The 17,322-nt window shown below is 38.2% G+C and overlaps 1 protein-coding gene across 4 annotated transcripts in view; it reads right to left on the reverse strand.

The window, feature by feature from the left end:
• Ptprk (protein tyrosine phosphatase receptor type K) overlaps positions 1-17,322 on the reverse strand; it is a 482,919-nt gene that overhangs the window by 16,655 nt on the left and 448,942 nt on the right. For 2 of the 4 annotated variants that reach the window (XM_019207690.1, XM_019207689.1), the window contains exons 15-21: positions 15,119-15,279; positions 8,459-8,643; positions 6,499-6,586; positions 5,354-5,430; positions 2,628-2,664; positions 1,307-1,404; positions 772-888 (exon numbers count right to left, since the gene is read on the reverse strand). In XM_019207690.1, the coding sequence (XP_019063235.1) occupies positions 772-888; positions 1,307-1,404; positions 2,628-2,664; positions 5,354-5,430; positions 6,499-6,586; positions 8,459-8,643; positions 15,119-15,279 (763 nt within the window). Of the gene's footprint in view, positions 1-771; positions 889-1,306; positions 1,405-2,627; positions 2,665-5,132; positions 5,151-5,353; positions 5,431-6,498; positions 6,587-8,458; positions 8,644-11,006; positions 11,019-13,376; positions 13,413-15,118; positions 15,280-17,322 lie in introns of all 4 variants that reach the window. The other 2 variants (XM_033763223.1, XM_019207688.1) reach the window with 2 other exon arrangements.

A 17,322-nucleotide genomic window follows, 5' to 3' on the forward strand; every position in this document is an offset into this window, starting at 1 on the left:
ACACTGCTGCTCTAAACTTTGCCCTTAAACATAACACTCAGATTGTGTAACCCTCAGGTTCACAGCCCTGACTACATCACAAGCTAAGATCGCCGCCAGGGCCCCAAAGCCCCACTCACCTTGCTCTCATCAGCGCACACTTCTTTCCCTTTATTTACCCTCCTCTCAACACCTCGCCTCTTGACGTTTCTCCCTGGGACAGGGATACTCACGACGACCACGAGACTACTAAAGCGATGCTCACCCGGGTCCGAGATACTTCCTCCCACACGAGGGGACCGTACCCAGATCCGGGCTCGTGTCGCTTTCTCGACAAGTCCTCCTTCAGTCATCATTTCAAAAATGGTGACGCGTTTCCTCTCCTACCTCAGTAATGCTCCCCATTTCCATTCCCAACAGTACTTTTTAGCCACAGGACAGCACTTTCATGGGATATTTATGTACTGTCGTCTCCCCTCTGTAGAGGGTAACCTCCATGAGAGTAGGGACTGTAACATGCATCCCCAGGATGGGAAAACAGGATGGAATGTAATGGTGAGTGCGGAAATAAATATCTGTGGGTTGAATTTGTTTCACGGTATCATTAAAACAAAACCTGGCAGGGATTTAAACAGATAAACAGTTTCAATGCATATGGATTTTTTTTTTCTTTTTTTTTGGTACCGGGGATTGAACTCAGGTCCTTGTGCTTGCAAGGCAGGCCACCGAACTGCTGAGCTAAATCCCCAGCCCTCAATGTATATGGATTTAATAGAATTTTTTAATATTTACCCTTTCCAGAGTGAATGTTCTTACTACATATTCCGCAAGTGGTTCCATTTCTACACAGCTTACTTTGAAGTCACCATAAACTTCAGTATCATCCGGCCAGTATTTGTAGCACTTGACCTAAATGACACAAAGAACACATAGCTAGACTTGAACACCAAATACGCTTTAGCTGAGAGCATTTAATTCCAGTGATTACACTTTTACTCACAACTAAAATATTGTTAAAAACATATACAAATGAAAAAGAATCTGTTAAATAATAAACAGAAAAACTTTGTACATTCTCATACAATGTATGCAAGACTAATAATGCAACTAGATCTTTGGCACAGAAGCAATGCTTATTTTATTGCTCAAAGAGATATTAAATAATTTCTTAGCCACTGAGAGTCCAGCAGCACTCTAGGGAATTGCTACACCTATATAGGTTTTTTTTAAAAAAATAAGTGACTGATATTCTTTTAAGTGCATTGTCTCTCAACTCTACTTGTGTCTATGACAAAAAAAAAAAAAAAAAGAAAGTTCTTATTCTTACCCGGCCCACCTCTACTAAATTGGTGACCATTACAATGCAGGCAGACTGCTCTTGCCACACCATTCTCCAGAAATCGTACACAGTTTCGTGAACGGGGCCTAGGAAGAAATCAGCTTTAATTGTGGAGTCAGAAATTTCCATAAGACAAACGGCAGAGTACATTAAATTAAAAAGGTACTTGAAAAGCCACTATTAAATGTCACTAAGACTACAGAAATTCGGCTCACACCTAAATTCATACTGCAGTGAAAATCATAAGCATACACAAGGTTTTTAAAAATTTCCTTCTGCAGGTCTCCACTGAGAAGGCAGTATCACTAGTTCCTAAGATATTCAATTCGTCACTAAGTTACTCAAGCACATCTTAGATGTATATGAAAAGCGAACTCAAGCCAAGCTCAGCTGAATAGGATTTCTTAGAAACGAATTAAACGTCTGTCATTATCACAGTGGTGTTCAGACGCTGGCGAGGGGCACCCTCACATATAAGAAGGTATCACATGACCACTGTACATTTTCCTCCCCATCTGAGAAAGCACAGACCACCCCCGCTCAGGAAAACTGGAACGCTGCCTAAAACAGTGGCGGATCTTTCTAACTTTAAACAGTAGTCAGTGAAACTCAATTACTCCAAAACTATGTGAAAACACTTAACAAAAGAACCTCTGTCAGAAGACCAAATGTGCTTTTGTTTTACTTTTCTGTTGCATACAGCAGATGCACGCTTCTCTTTTGAAGGCCGGTCATCAATTTGGAGAGATGACTACAATTTTTTGGTTCGGACACTTTCACTCCCTAGAGTAGCACTCTAAGATCTCCCTACTTCTTACTTTCCACAGTGAATAAACTTCACTATATTCCCCCCTGGGATGTTTTGTCTCAGTCTTAACTTGACAGAAGGTGGTGGGGAAACAGTATAATATTCCATTATAACAGTGCTGGTCTTGGGAATGATCATATTCCAGGCTGGCCCACTGTGCCAGTAGAACACAGCCTCCTACTACAAGGAGAGCCCACACTGTCTTCCCCAAAGTATATCCTCCCCCGGCCGGTACTATGGACTGCAGTTTTGAGATGGGTGAATACCGGGGACAAAGTCAAGAGACTACCAGCAGCTTCTCTCTCTACACAGTCAATTAAAAATAAATCAACCAAACCTATGCTTCGCCCAGATAAAATATTTGTATTATGTGAATGAATAAAGAGCAGTGTTAGAAAAGCCAATCGTTTCAGTTAATTCAGATAAAAGGGCAAAAGATGGCCATGTGGCTGAATAAGCAAAGAGGTTTAATCTGTGACATTTAGAAAGATGAAGTGGTACCTTGGGTTGCAATGTAGTGACTTGGTCTCTGGTAGCCCTAAAATAGGAAAATATGTCAGTTACCATTTCCGTGCAGGGTCAGAAATAAGTGAATGAAGGCATAAAAAGGTGAAGACAAGCACCTGTCAAGGTTGAGCTGCAGTAAAAAGTGCAGAAATGAGTAGTGAATGCATAGTTCACTTCTCAAACCTACGTTACCCAAGAGGTAAACATAGAGCAAAAATTAAGTATTTTAAAGGCTCTGATTAAAATCTATATTATAAAATGGAGTTTTGTTTGCTACAGAATAATCCCATAGATTTTGTTTGGTTTCACTACAATGTTTATGCCTTCACGTTTATCTTTAGTCATTCATTCCTGGCAAAATTGTGTTTCAAAATATTAATTCTGATTTTTATCATCCAAAAGTACAACACACTGCATTACAGATGGACGAGGACATATTAGAACCATAAAAAAATACAGAAGATTTCAATGTTAGAGCTGGACAATGCATGTGTGCATCCAATCAAGGTGCTGCTGAAATTCTTTTAAGGAATACCCACATTCTACAACATGTTCAGGAGCCACAAAAGCTATTTTGCGTGTGCTGCTGATGCTAATGTTAATTTACACACATATATAGGGAAAGAATTTTTTGAAAATGCATCTTATCCCAAACAAAAGGTATTTTTTTTTTAGTTTACCAAAAGTTTTATGTAAACAGTTAATATTATTTCAATAAATTATTCCTGACAAGGAATGTGTGGTTCCTTGCTCTCAAATGGCTAGCCTTAAAACGAATCGTGACTTGCAAAAACATTGATGGGTTAATTTTTGAAACCTGATGTGCACTGACCAAAGGATTTAGTAAAAGTCTTTGGGGAAATCTGTTCGCCTTATTGTTTTGCCAATTTAGTACACATATAAGTGCATATGAATGGAGGTCTTGAACCAAAAATTTAATAGTGTGTGAGTCACACTGTCGCACAGTTTGAGGACTTCTGTTTAATATGTCAGTATAGAATGTTTGATGAAAACAATTTTCCAAAGTTTTTAAGCATTTCAACTCATTTTAAATAAAATATATACTAATTGCTGAAATAACAATAATGTAATAGGAGAGGAAAACTATATAAGTTTTAGTAATCAGCCAAAATACACTGGGGTCTTAACAAATGTTGGGTAACAATTTTTAGAATGCAGTCTTTTAGTATGAAACATGTAGTGATATTATGATAAGGCTCTAGTATATATATACTGGCAGAAAAGTCAAATTAAACTAAAAATAGGAGCAATTACAAACTTATCACAGAAATGTTTATTTCTTTCCTCCTACCGCGTATGCGGTTAGCGTAGCTTTCCACGACGACATTTCTGCTGAATTTTAATATGGAATAAGATTATGATCCAAAATCTAACCAATATACTCATAGATTACACTTAATACAATAATTCAAGTAAGTGAATACTTATTATGAATTCTCAAAGTAATTCTAAATCACTGTCTTCCTAAGTGTGATGAAAATCATCTTCTATTTATGGACATCAGAAGAAGCTGAATCTTATGGTTCATGTTTGCAGGTACCCAAGTTGTGCAGTATGCTACAGTACTGAACTTCTACATTTTGCCCTAGAATTACGTACACTGTGAATCAATTAGTGTCAGCGCCTCCATTTTAGTCGTTAACAAGGGTTGAAGCTTAATAGGTGCTAAATAGGTGCTGGGGTGGCACTAACTATGCACAGGCATCGCTTCACTTCATTCTCATAACAAAGAGATGGGCTTGGCACTACAGTTATCAACCCCTGATCAGATGAGGAAACCGAGGCAAGGAGGAAGGTAGCATTCCCAAGATCTCCAGTGTGATTTTGAGCCAGGTGGATGAACAAAGAGTCCGTCCTCCTTAGACAGACAGAGTGTAATATTTTGCCTCCTTAATGTTATTTTACTTGATAATTACTTTCCTTACATAATTTGCATGCACATATAGTAGAATAAATGATCAAAACCAACTTTTCATTTACATGATTCAATATATATGTGTGATATGGGTATTTTAAAATTGCAATTTAATAATCGTTTTGCCTGAGTAATTTTGCTTTGTAAGCCAATACCACACACCACAAAATAGTCTCCTAGTTAGTTTTAACATCAGGAGCCAATCTAAAAGTTAAATTTTAGAAATACTAATACACATCCTACTATCCAGCTTCTCACATATGTTTGGGAAAGGGTAAGAATAAAAGTCAGAAACAGAAATCATCAACAAATAAAACTCGAGTACATAACTGTTGAAGCCAAAAATGACCTGTTTCTCTAAACAAGAAAAAGGAAGGAGGTAAAATAGATCTTTACACATGTAAAAGAATTACAAAAAAATGAACATAAATATACTGTATGAGACCAATTAGGTGAAGCATGCAGAAGTAACTAGTAGTAAGCATTAGTAATAATTACAATTAAGAATATTGATATGAAATATTTATAATAGGGTGTTGTTATTTACATATAGTGGTACTTACATCCCTGTACAGCCAAATCTACAGCCCAAACCAAAGTCAGGTGTGAAAGAAAGCACAACAACATCAGTAAGTACTAGGACGTAGAACAAGGAAATGTGTACAGTTTGTTCTTTATTTAAAAAGCTAGCAATTACTTTACAGGTGATAACAAGCAAAAAGTTCACAGATAAAAGCTGATAAAGTGAGCATATTATCAATACACGGACCATAAAAGTACTTACGTCTATGTAGTTGGCATTGATGTAGTCTGAAGAAGGATCATCCTCAACAGGTTGCAAAATTACTCTGGAGTGATCATCTAAAATATTTCAATAATAGAATAAACCTGTGAAATTTCTCCCTGTCCTGAGACAATGTCACTGGCAGTAATTTAAAATAGCTCAGTCTCTAACTCTTATTCATATTTGTCGATAACCTACGTGATTTACCACTAGCAAATCAGTCACTGTGGGGAAATGGAAGGACGCTAATGAGTTTATTCCTTATCATACTCAGAGTCATGTGTGAACACAGCTTTCCCGGCCGACATTTTCACAGGAAGTGCAAGGAAACACGATAGCAGCCCAGGAATCGGTGCCTTGGACCTGACCTGAGAACAGAACTGGCCTAAATTCTACTTTTGCTTTTTTAGACACGATTTTAAGTGGATGAGATCCCTTTTCTCTGGGTTTTACAACCTCATAAGTCTCAGAACCACCCTGAATTTTGAACACTCCTCTTTTTGCATGTCTTGAGAGTTAAGGTTAAGAGTTGATGCATTTTAGACATGTAAATATCATCTAAACTCATGAAAGCAGTAAATCTGTAGCTCATTAGAAGTTAAATCACCTACTACTTTCCTTATTTCTCTTGTGGTTTCCAATGGCAACGACTTTTACTTTTCTCAGGCACTCATCCCGAAGACCTAACCAAGAGGGAGTCCCGGAGGGTGGTACGTGGAATAACTGAGATCAGTCACTAGTTCCAAGCGGGGAAGAAAGGCACGCGGGAGGAAGGAGCTCCAACCTTGAGTATGATCGGTAAGTGTGCTGGAGCAACTCGTCACTGCAAAGATCGTTTTCATTGTCCTAATATTTTCAGCTGTTTAATAACACCCCGTGCATGTGCAGTGTACAAACATAACAGCAAAGAAGAAGTAATCTCCACAGGGAGAAGGCTGAGTTGATTTAATTAACGAGAATAATGACAATTTCAGAGTTTCTGCTAATGCCACTCCTGTTCTTATATTAAAGAGATTACTTTATAAACAGATGTGCCACCCTCTAGGATTATCTTGACGTCTAAAACCACATAAGGAAGAATTACAACTCACTGTATCTTGATACACACAGTATTTCTGCTCACCAAGGACTGTATGGGAACTTACACGCTATAATGTTTCCATATCGGTTTTTTGCTCTGTTTTGATCTTTTTTAGCTACATCCCACGATGCTGACTGACCTTCAAAGAAGCTCTGGGAAAAGAAAAAAAAATTAACAAGCAGACTGAATTTAATTCTATTTTTATAAAACAGGTTTATCTGCTCCGAAGCCGAAAATAGTAGAAGCCCCTTCCTCAGGGAGACAGGGGTTTCTACTGTAGTAAACAGGCTGCATTTTCAGATTGTAAAGCTTGATGGCTGGACTCACACTTATTCATCTTGGATTGGATAGAGTTCAAGGTAAGGATAAAAAATTACTGTAGAGAAGTAAAAGCACCTTTAAAGTATCTCACATTTAAGGTAGGTATAATTTTGTAAGATGAAAATAAAAAAATTCTTTTCAAAACAGTGAATAATAATGCAACAAAAACTGCAAAAACTGCTTCTAATGAGTATCTTTCAAATGTACGTTCAGAAGTATTTATAACAGAAAAAAAAATCCCCCTGCTTCCCGCTGTAATTATTCATTAAATTATGCACAATACATCACGTTTCAGTTTCTTTGAAGATCATGAAAAGGACCATCCCTACAACAAGGGACCACATGAAAATTAAAAAGTCCCTCTCCCTATGAATCTGGGAACAGATGAAGTTGTTGATTGGTTTAATTACCATATGCAGCAATTTAAAATGTGGGGAAAGAGTTCTCTTTGCAGAAAAACTTCAACTTTGCTCAATACAGGAAATGGGCTCTTCAAACAGCCAACAGTCTTTGAAGCAAAGTACACAGGAATGCACATGAAATGAACAAAAAGAACCAGTTCTGGCAGAATATTCTCATTTTCCCTGCACTTAATTTGTTACCACAACACAGTGTTTCAGCATATACCTAAAGCCAACATTAAAAATTCAAAGATAAATTTTATTCACAGCCCAAATAAGGTATACAAATAGTTTGTGGGTTAAGTGTGGAGCTTTAAAGATTTTTTTCCCATGTAGTTGGATGTGCTCTGGGAAGTTTTTCACAGTGAAGTATTGCTTGGGTTCTTCCACTTTAGATGAGTTTGTGTGTCCTGGGTGAGGATGAGGGAGTGGCTGGGCAAACTCCCATGCCCCAGACTAACATTACTCAGTAAGTGAAGAGGGGCCGAGGAACGGGGAGTGCTCTGTTCAGATCGCTCCCTTTGGAAGAGAGAGTCTGCTGTTGTGGTTGGAGTGGGACTGGGGGCAGGTTGGAAGAATTCCCTGCATCCTGCTCTGGGCGTCTTTCTGTGGTCACTGGGTTTGCGGTGCTCCCGTTTGCTTTTCTGCCACACTCAAGCAGTCTACAGTGGGAAGCTGAGAGTGCAAAGCAGTGCATTTAAAACACAGAATGCATTTTTCTCACTCCAGGGGTCCATAAGCAAAGAGATAGAAATAGCTGATACTTAAGTCATTCAAATGGCAGGTCTGTGTGGTACGGTGGAATTCCAGTCTTGCCAACTGATTTTTTTTAAAAAGGAAAATATAAGGAGGATCTAACAAAGTGTTTTTAGTAAGAGGGAAATAAATTATGGAGCGTAACATTCAAGTTTCTTATAATGAAGGCAAATCCAGGTCTGTTTGAGGTTGCTGGGTTATTCATTAGTTCTGTTGTTTGTTTTTTGTTTTTTGAGACAGGGTCTCACTGTGGAGTTGAGACTGACCTGGAACTCACTATATAGCCCAGACTGGTCTCAAACTCACAGCGATCCTCCTGCCTCAGCCTCCCGTGTGCTGGGATTACAGGCGTGCTTTTTTCTTTTTTCATTCAATTCCACTCCCTTCCCCAAGATATACAATTGATTTTACATTCATAAACAATGGACTGCACAGGCTATGGAGCATTCCAATTCCAGACTGCCATGTGAAAGGGAGGAAAATCTGTTACATTTCATCTGATGTCACGGTTAAATACGAAATTCAATATGCTACTGACGCATTCACCTCATACTCCTCCTTGAATCCATAGCTGTCTGACGTCTTCATGAGGTTAATGTGCTGTAGTAGATCCGCCACTCTGATGGCTGGGTGCAGCTGGCCCGTCTGGTATGGGGACTCTGTCCCCTCGCAGAGGTAGCGAGGTACGTCCAGGAGCCGACTGGACTCTGCTGTGGCACTGTGGTTTTCGTCTGGCATTTTTCATGTTCCAGAAGATTTAAAAAAGAGATAAAGTTACCTTGTTTAATATACATCTACAAAAGGAGATTCTAAGAGCTCAAGATCTTTCTGATAACAGAAGGGAGGGAAGGGAATGCCGGCCACCAGGGGCCTGCTAGGGCAGCAGCTGTAGGGGCAAAGTGTTGGCCTTTTCCTTCAGTCAAGGGTCCAGGCCGGACCTATTCTGTGTGTACCAGCAATACAGCGGATGCCAAGAGATGGGGCGACATCGGATCCATTCTTTACAAGTGTCTGGGGAGGGATTAGGGATTAGTTGGGCTCTTACTGAGTGCATCTGCAGTTACAGCAGTAGGGGTGGGGTGGCAAGACCAAGGTATCAGCGGGAAACATGCTCACAGGTAGACTAAACCGACAACTCCTTCCCTCTCAGGCCCCACCCCCTCGGGGTCCTGATCTGGCACCTCATGCCCACAGCTCTTCCTCTGGCCCTCCTGGGGCTCCTAGACCCTGCGGCTTCTTAGCACAACACACGCTAGCCTGGGAAATCAACCTCTGAGCCCGTTCTTCAGGCAACCAGGCTCTGTGCGCATCTGATTCCATTCCTGCCCTTGGTTTCTTGTCAGTAGGGCTGCTTTTATGGCTCATATATTTTGACTTTTCTGATCACTATGCAAGCCAAAGCAGGGGTATCTTCCAGAGCCAACTATGGATACCGCCCCCAGACTTCTCCACACACTGTCCAGGCTGAGGGACTTCTTCTTCTTTTTGTACCAGGGATCGAACTCAGGACCTTGAGCTTGCAAAACAAGCACAGTGCCACTGAGCTAAATCCCGGCCCTAACAAGGCTCCTTCTGACACTTCCAAGCCTTCCCATTTTCCTACATGCCGCTTCACTTGTTCTGTATTTTAATTTGTTTCTGTACTTGTCTATTTGCTTTCTTAAACCCCCAGTGCACAGACTGTAGACACAGTCACACTGTTTTACTCCTAGTGCATAGCAGGCCAATACATATTTCAATGCGTAAGTTAAAATCCATCAAATCCCTTACCACCCACATTTGAGTGCAGGCCCCTTCCCAACTGTGTAATTAGCTCAAAATGAAAAGGAACTTTTAATTTTCTTTCTGTCATCAGGAGGAAGAAAAGAACAAGAACATTTTGCCTAAGAAGAATAAACAATATTTTAATGATGGAAGTACTAATCATTACACAAGGAGAAGCATGCTTATATTTATCACATTTAAACTTACCACTTAAAAAAAAAAACAAACGTTTTAAGGGGTGGTACTTAGAAAAGCATTATACTGTCATACTCATTAACAGAAAAGAAAATATATTCTCAGAGGAAATTTTGCATTTAATGGTAATGCATACTGTAGAGAACGATATTTAATTAACAGTTAAAACATAGTTCAAGTGCTGGTACATTTGCCTGTTCTACCACCAACTCTACAAATAGGATATGGCAAAAAATGAATTGTTGTCCCCATGATAAGCATCTTTTCTTCCTAGAGAAGGGGGGGAAAAAGAATCCTACAATCAGATTTGTGTGCCTCTATAATTTAGCTTGATTGCATTTATCTTTAACCTCCCTTATTAAGCTGAGTGTAATTTTTTTTTTTTTTTTGCATTTACTCCTAAGACACCACATCGAATCAAAAAATCCCCTGGTGGACACTGCTGTGACTTAACGACCCAAAAGAATTAATGCCTTTCATGCGAGGTTTGCCCGCCACTCTCCACACAAACATTTGTGAGCAGACGTGATTCACAAGAGTCACCTCCCTATGTTGAGACTGCAATGATCTAGCTCTGCTCAAATATTACAATTAACAGACTGACATAAAGAAGGTGTACATCTCCCCATGGAAATTCCGTTCAGAAGCAACTCATTTAGGCACCATCCCAGGAAGTACAGTGGAAGACGACACATAAAGAGAACAGATAACAACCAAGAGGTAAAATGCAATAGCTGAAACTGACCGAGTAGCCAGGGCTCTGCGGAACACCCACAGAGCACAAACGTTCCTTGCAGGAGCAGTGGAAGTTTTACAATTCTAAGAGGCTCAGTGAGAAACACAGAATTCACCCATATAACACATTTTACAGTTGATTGTCTCCCCATACGAAATCAACAGTGCCTTGGTGTTGCATTAAGCTTTAATACAGTAGTACAATAAGCAGTAAGGTCTTTAAAGTAATCACATATGAATTATTAATCTCAATACATTTCCACCTCATTAAACCTCCTAATAATGTGATTACTAGTGAGGATACATGTACTAATCATTATCCGTATAACACATTTAAAATGATAAGTGCAACTCTATCTCTGATTGAAAAGTTTTCTAGAGTTCTTTGTAATACACTTACCAGTTATAGGGACTTAAACCCAATGAAGCAGTGAAACACACAAAAGAAAAACCCAAAAATATGAATCAATATGAAATGCTTTTAAACCCTTTAAATCATTAAGTAGATAATAATACTAAGAAATATTTGAGGTGATTTCAAAAAGCCCTTTATAAATACAAAATCAATTAGATGCAAAATAACTGTAAAACCCATAGTCTACGAATGGCAAAAATGCAGCACTTTAATACAGCTAATATGATTAATGACAGACTTAGCTTTTAAAGAACATCAACATGTATGGAGTCCGCCGAAAAAATGTATACGCACTTCAGAAAAAGGAAAACAGAACAATGTTTTTTCAGCAGATGGTGTTACCCTCTTCTGGGGGACCCCAGAGGAAGCTGTATATCATAGAAAACCCACCACACTGCTGCCCTTAGAGAAGAAGCTGAAAATGCCTGTGCAGCGATCTCAGCGCCAAGGTCACCCACGCAGCCGCTCACTGTACTAATAAACGTATGGAAGCTCACGGCCACCATGCTGAGCAGCTCTTGTCATTGCAGAGGCCAAAGGTAACTTCTTCATCTCATGAGGTCTCAATGAGGTTAATATTAAAATATTTACACAAGGTTTTCTTTTCCTGAAATATGTACACATATTTTGGTGGACTCCTTATTTTACATCAACCACTTCGGTTTTCAAAATGAAATAAAATGCATAATGAATGTTTACATAAGTAGGTCTTAGGATGTGGTGTGCTTTCTTCGTTACACATGAATATTCCTTTTCTTAAGGAAAGTTACTGCAGCAATTGTTTAAACTTTGCAGTCTTTAAAAGTCACAGGCATTATTTCATTTTCTCTTTGTAAAATCCTGTGAACACGGTGCAGTAGGAAGTACTTTACTGCTATAAAGATGGGACAGCAAACACACAAGATATCTTTATGAGTACAGTCAGTCCACACACAGGAGGACTGAGATATGAACCTAATTCTACAGGGGCTTAGAAAATCATTACATGAAATTTTAACTTTTAGGCTATTGATTCTTTCCCAGTGAGTTTTGTGATACTTTAGCTGAACTTTCATTTAACTTGATCCTGACAGCATCCTGACATTCTCAAGAGAAAGATGACTTTACAGGGGGATGTGGGGCCTCCTCGGTGGCCACCACTCAAGATTCCACCTCTTGGGACAGATCCCAAGTTCATTTCCCTATTTACTGATGTGGGTGTCACCCAGAGAGTGCAGTAGGAGGAACCCAGATTCTTTTAGAATGTACATCCCTTATACCAATGATAAAATTGTAATTTGAAACAATTACTTTCGTGGGTAAGAGGTCTATTTTACTTCATTGAATTAGTAGCATTGTGCAAAACGTTGTGTAACATAATCAAACACGAATAGCGCAAACATGTGTACACTCTATGTGCTGCCGAAGCAGGCACAAAAGAGTGTAAAATATAAGCTAAAAGTTTTGTGTTTAACAAGAAATGTGAATTTTAAAAGATATTTATCTGATAATCTCCGTATTTCTTTGGTTAAATCTTAATTTAACAACACTGAGGTAAGATTGATATGGAACTTGTGAACCTATAAGCAACCTGGTCAAGGAAAAGGATATACTTTGAATGAAACTCATTTCATTCTGAAATAGCTCAATTTTAAAATTAATGCAATGCTCCAGTGGGAAGGCCCGTGCCATCACTAGCAATCTCAGGAGTCTTGGATGTTACAGAGGTAAACCAGGTATGTGGCTTATCCTGCATTTCAAAAACACAGTACTAGTCATAAAAGGTTTGCATGCAATTCCAAAGCCCACATCGAGATTCTAACAACTTATCCTACGCTTCTAAAGTCTTAGTAAAGACCAAAGAAAAGTACCTGCATCTAGTCCTAGTATTCACTTATAAATGTATCCTTTTATTGCTATAAAGTTAAAAAGATTTAGAATAATTCTTCCCCACAGGTAACTTTTATATATACGCTAGGGTTAGCTGTCATTGGTCCTGAGATCTATATCACCAGGTCTCATTTCACTAAATTAGATAGATTACTATTAGCCCTGAATGAAAGGCCCCTGGACTTTCACTTTAAATCTAGAAGAATCATAATTTAGAGAACACGATGCTTTAAATGGTATACTGTACTCTGCTCTGTGGAAATTCACTAAATCTACTTACATTGAATAGTGTTGCTGTCTCTGATAAGACTATGGCTATTTTAAATGCAAGATGCGTTCTGAATCACAAAGAGTTATTATTCAGACAAAGCTACAACTCATGCAAGGAGTTGTGATCCATGCAATAAATAAACGAATGAATGAGTAAATAAATAAATTTTTAAAAATGATGATGATGATGACGATGATAAAGATTTAGGGCCTCACCTAACACAGCAGTCGGCACGAGAGGATCATTGGGCACTGTAGGAAAACAAAGCTCATGAAGGAATATATTGCTCTGAAATTAAATTTTGAACTCTTTTTGTTAAATAATGGATTATGCTTTCCTAAGAAGGGTAATTATTCAACTTCCATTACTGGATCCTGCAAGAGGAAAATTCTCTCTTCTAGCTTGGGTTATGTCAAAGCATCAAGAAAGGCATATCTGTAATTATATTTTAGTATTCTGTTTAATTTGAAAAGGAAGAGGATTCAACTTGACATGACAAAGAGTATACAATTAGGGAGAAATAAACCATGCATTTTAGATCTAAGGTACTGGAGAAAAGTGATCTCATATTCATTCCAAACAAAATTTTCTTTGGTTAACTGTAGGAAATAGATGTAATCTTTTATCTAAATGCATAAGTAGATTTTTACAGCCACCTTGCTGAATTGAGGTTTTCTAATAAGGTACCGACATACGCAATAATTAGAAAAGTTTAGCGGCCAGAAATGCTTTCATACCTATAATTGATTACATATTAAATCAAATACTTAAAGAGAGGGTACTTTTATATATTTAGCAAAGCTTACTTTCAACAGAAAGAGTATTTCATATTCTTCCCTATCATTTATCTTACGGTGGAATGAAAAGAAAATAGATCAGAAAGACCCCATCATGTTTTCAATGAAGTTCTAAAATGACTCATATTATATTTGTAACTCCTAATTTGGCATAGATAAGTATGTTAGGGAAAATAACAGGCTGCATTTAGAGCCCATAATTACTGAAAAATTTCACAAGCTGAATACTTGGAAACATTCTCCCTCTCTGAAAAGATGTAAAGATGTACAACCTACAAATAGTTTGCTTCCAACCTTGTCACTACATACATGTATAATTTGTATAAGAAATAACAGTCCTACTAGTGACTTTTTTCTTACATGCACATTTTCCATATCCCTAGGTTTGTGACAAAAATGCCTCTGCCTACAAAAGACCAACAAACCTGATACATGCACTTCAAGCACAGTTTTACTTGGGGATTTGAGGAAGTGAAATCAGGTCAGGGAAATTTAATTAACTTAAAATAAACTGAAGTACTATAGAACAGAATATGAAATTTATAGGAAATTTGAAGATAAACAGTAATATTGAACCTGAGATAATTATTGAAATCATCTGCAAATGATACGATTTTGTAAGATGGGCAGATGGACAGTTCGCACTTCACACTAGCAACTTAAGACAAATGTAAACTAATCTCTCCCCTAGTTAACCTTTTAGCCCTGAGATTTCCTAGGATTCTATAGTAGACTATTTTAATGGAATATTTTTACCCATATTACTAATTCCCAACAAGAATTATTGTTTCTTCTTATCTCAATAGAAACTTGATCTTATACGAAGAAAGATGGAAACGGTAAAATATTTATAAATTCTCACATGAATTCATTTCATGTAGGCAGTCACATATTTTAACTCAAAGCACTTTCTGTGGTCTCAGTGATATACTTTTGGAATATTTCTTATACTTTAAGAATGAGATTGATACAGTGTGAAGTTAAACGAAACCCAGTATTCAAGCCTCAAAACGGGCTTCTTAAGAATTCCATACATCTTTTCTTTTGTATCTAGCTGTTTCCGCCCCCTTTCTCCTGCTATCTGTCATTGAGTTGATGAGTAGATAAATGCATTTACAGAGCTTCAAGACAACTTGTTAAAGTCTTACTGAAGAACTTACATCTTGGACTGAAGTTATGCTGGTCCATGAAGGTGATGGACAGAGGGTCTTCGGCGTGCAGCGTGCTCTGGTCCGCATAGCTCCGGTCCATAGCATTCACCATGTGAGTCATCTCCTGCCGAGTGTTGCCCATCGCGTCTTTGCGCTTCTTAGCAAGCTTACTGCAAGGCAGATAGGAGAGGGAGCCCTGAGTACAAGGCTTGACTGAGATCCGACACCGGCGATAAGTAGCTCAAGTGCGCCCAAGGACAAGATTGCAAACGTGGATTAGAAAACCCAAGAACTGGTTATAGTATCAGGAATTGAGTTGACACTCAAACAAGTACATTGGTTGGTTTCTGCAAAACTATGCCACTTTTCAGTCAACATTCAAGCTGTCAACACAAACCTCTCATTGTTTTCTATATTTCGTTCTGTTAAAAATAAATCTCCTAAGAATAGAACTACATTTATCAAAAGTCTAAGCACTTCCTAAGTAGAGCAATTGAAGGATGACTGAAACTAAAGTTAAGTTTTAATCATTCTGCTAGGTGACCAATTCCTTTGATCAACTTTTGAAAGTTTTTCTTGAAATCAGTGTGCCCTAAATTTGTTTTATGGTGGCCACCCAGAGAAAAGAAGACAAAGGGAAGTCCTATTCTGACCTGATGGCACATGAATGTAATCCCAGCACTCAGAGTGGTGAGGAAAGAGGATTACATGGTCCACCCCAGTCTGCACAACTTATGAGGCCTTATTAAAAAAAAAAAAAAAAAAAAAGCCTGAGGTGTAGCTCAGTGTGAAGGCCATGGGTTCAGATACCCAGTAGTGCAAAAATGGCTCATTCTTAATTTTCCCTCTGCTGTTACTGAGTAAAAAAGGTAACATGGATAGCACTAACTTCTTTAACAACATATATACAAGATTAATAAAAACCTAACCTGAAGTTTTAAAATCAACCACAGCACCATACAGTTCAACTACATATCAATATAGGGGGTTAAAGCATATATGTGTAAGAAAAGTTCTGAGAAAGATGTAGATTTCTAATGGAAATTATCACCATCCTGGAGTACTGATATGGCCCATTCCTGTAAATCAGTGATGAAAAACCCTATGAGAAAGTTTTCACAACAGACATGCCTATGAACATCACAGGGTATAATAACTGAGAAGATTTAGAAAGGAGCAGATTTTATATTCTGAGCTACTCAAATAATGATGCCTCTATCTTACAAATCAAGAATGGAAATTATATTTTGCTGTTATGTGACTATTTCATAGGACACATGCATGGAGAAAAGAACTATTAAATGTATATGAAATATTTAAAATCACATTAACTAGGCAACTTATTTATGACACAAAAACACTGTAAACCTCTGTGGTAGGCAAATTATTAAAGTAAGTTTACGGCAGTAGTTATGCTGTCTTGGAAATGTTCTTGTTCTAAGAACATCATTTCTCAGCTAGATTGTGAAGTTAAGATAGTCTCTTCTGCTCCTCATTAGGGTCTGTGCAGGAGTAAATGCATTACTAATACTACAAAGGCTCATTTAGTAGATTCAGTTCATGCCCAAAGGCTTTGAAGTTAAAAAATTAATCTAGCAATTTGAGAACTGTTCCAGTGTTTTTATCCTCTGAGAATTGTACCACTTGTCCTCATGGGGCATGCTCAAAACGCATGACATGTTAATGTAATATTCTGGTACCAAATAAGACAGTCACAAACTAAAACTTGGAGAGAGAGAGAGAGAGAGACGACCCTACGTTTTAAAGAAACAATTACCATGAGACTAATAGTCATATTTAAGAACACAAGGACAATGTATACCACCACCACCACCACCACCAAATGGTGACCTTCATGGGCAGCGTCTGCTTTCTACCCCAACACAGCTATTCACCCTTCTGTTAGTCTAGGAGGTGAAGACTGCAAAACACTGCCAAGCAGTTTAGGAGTAGCTTGCCTAAGTGACGACTGGCCTTTAATCTGAGAGTTAAAACTCAGAGCTAATTGCTTTTCAAAGGCAAAACCATTCTAAATGTTTATATTAGCTTTCCTGATTTTTTGAAGTGGTTTTACTTTTTGAGACAGTGTGCGGATTTAATTAAATATCACCAAGTCATATTTAGTCTACCAACTTTCATTTTTCAAACGCTTCTAGGTCACCACTGTTTTTGCATCTACAACTTTCTCTGGCCTGTGATATTTGGTTAAGAGC

The sequence above is a fragment of the Fukomys damarensis genome, unplaced genomic scaffold (assembly GCF_012274545.1).
Source record: "Fukomys damarensis isolate Sample0158 unplaced genomic scaffold, DMR_v1.0_HiC HiC_scaffold_14, whole genome shotgun sequence".
Taxonomy (NCBI): domain Eukaryota; kingdom Metazoa; phylum Chordata; class Mammalia; order Rodentia; family Bathyergidae; genus Fukomys; species Fukomys damarensis.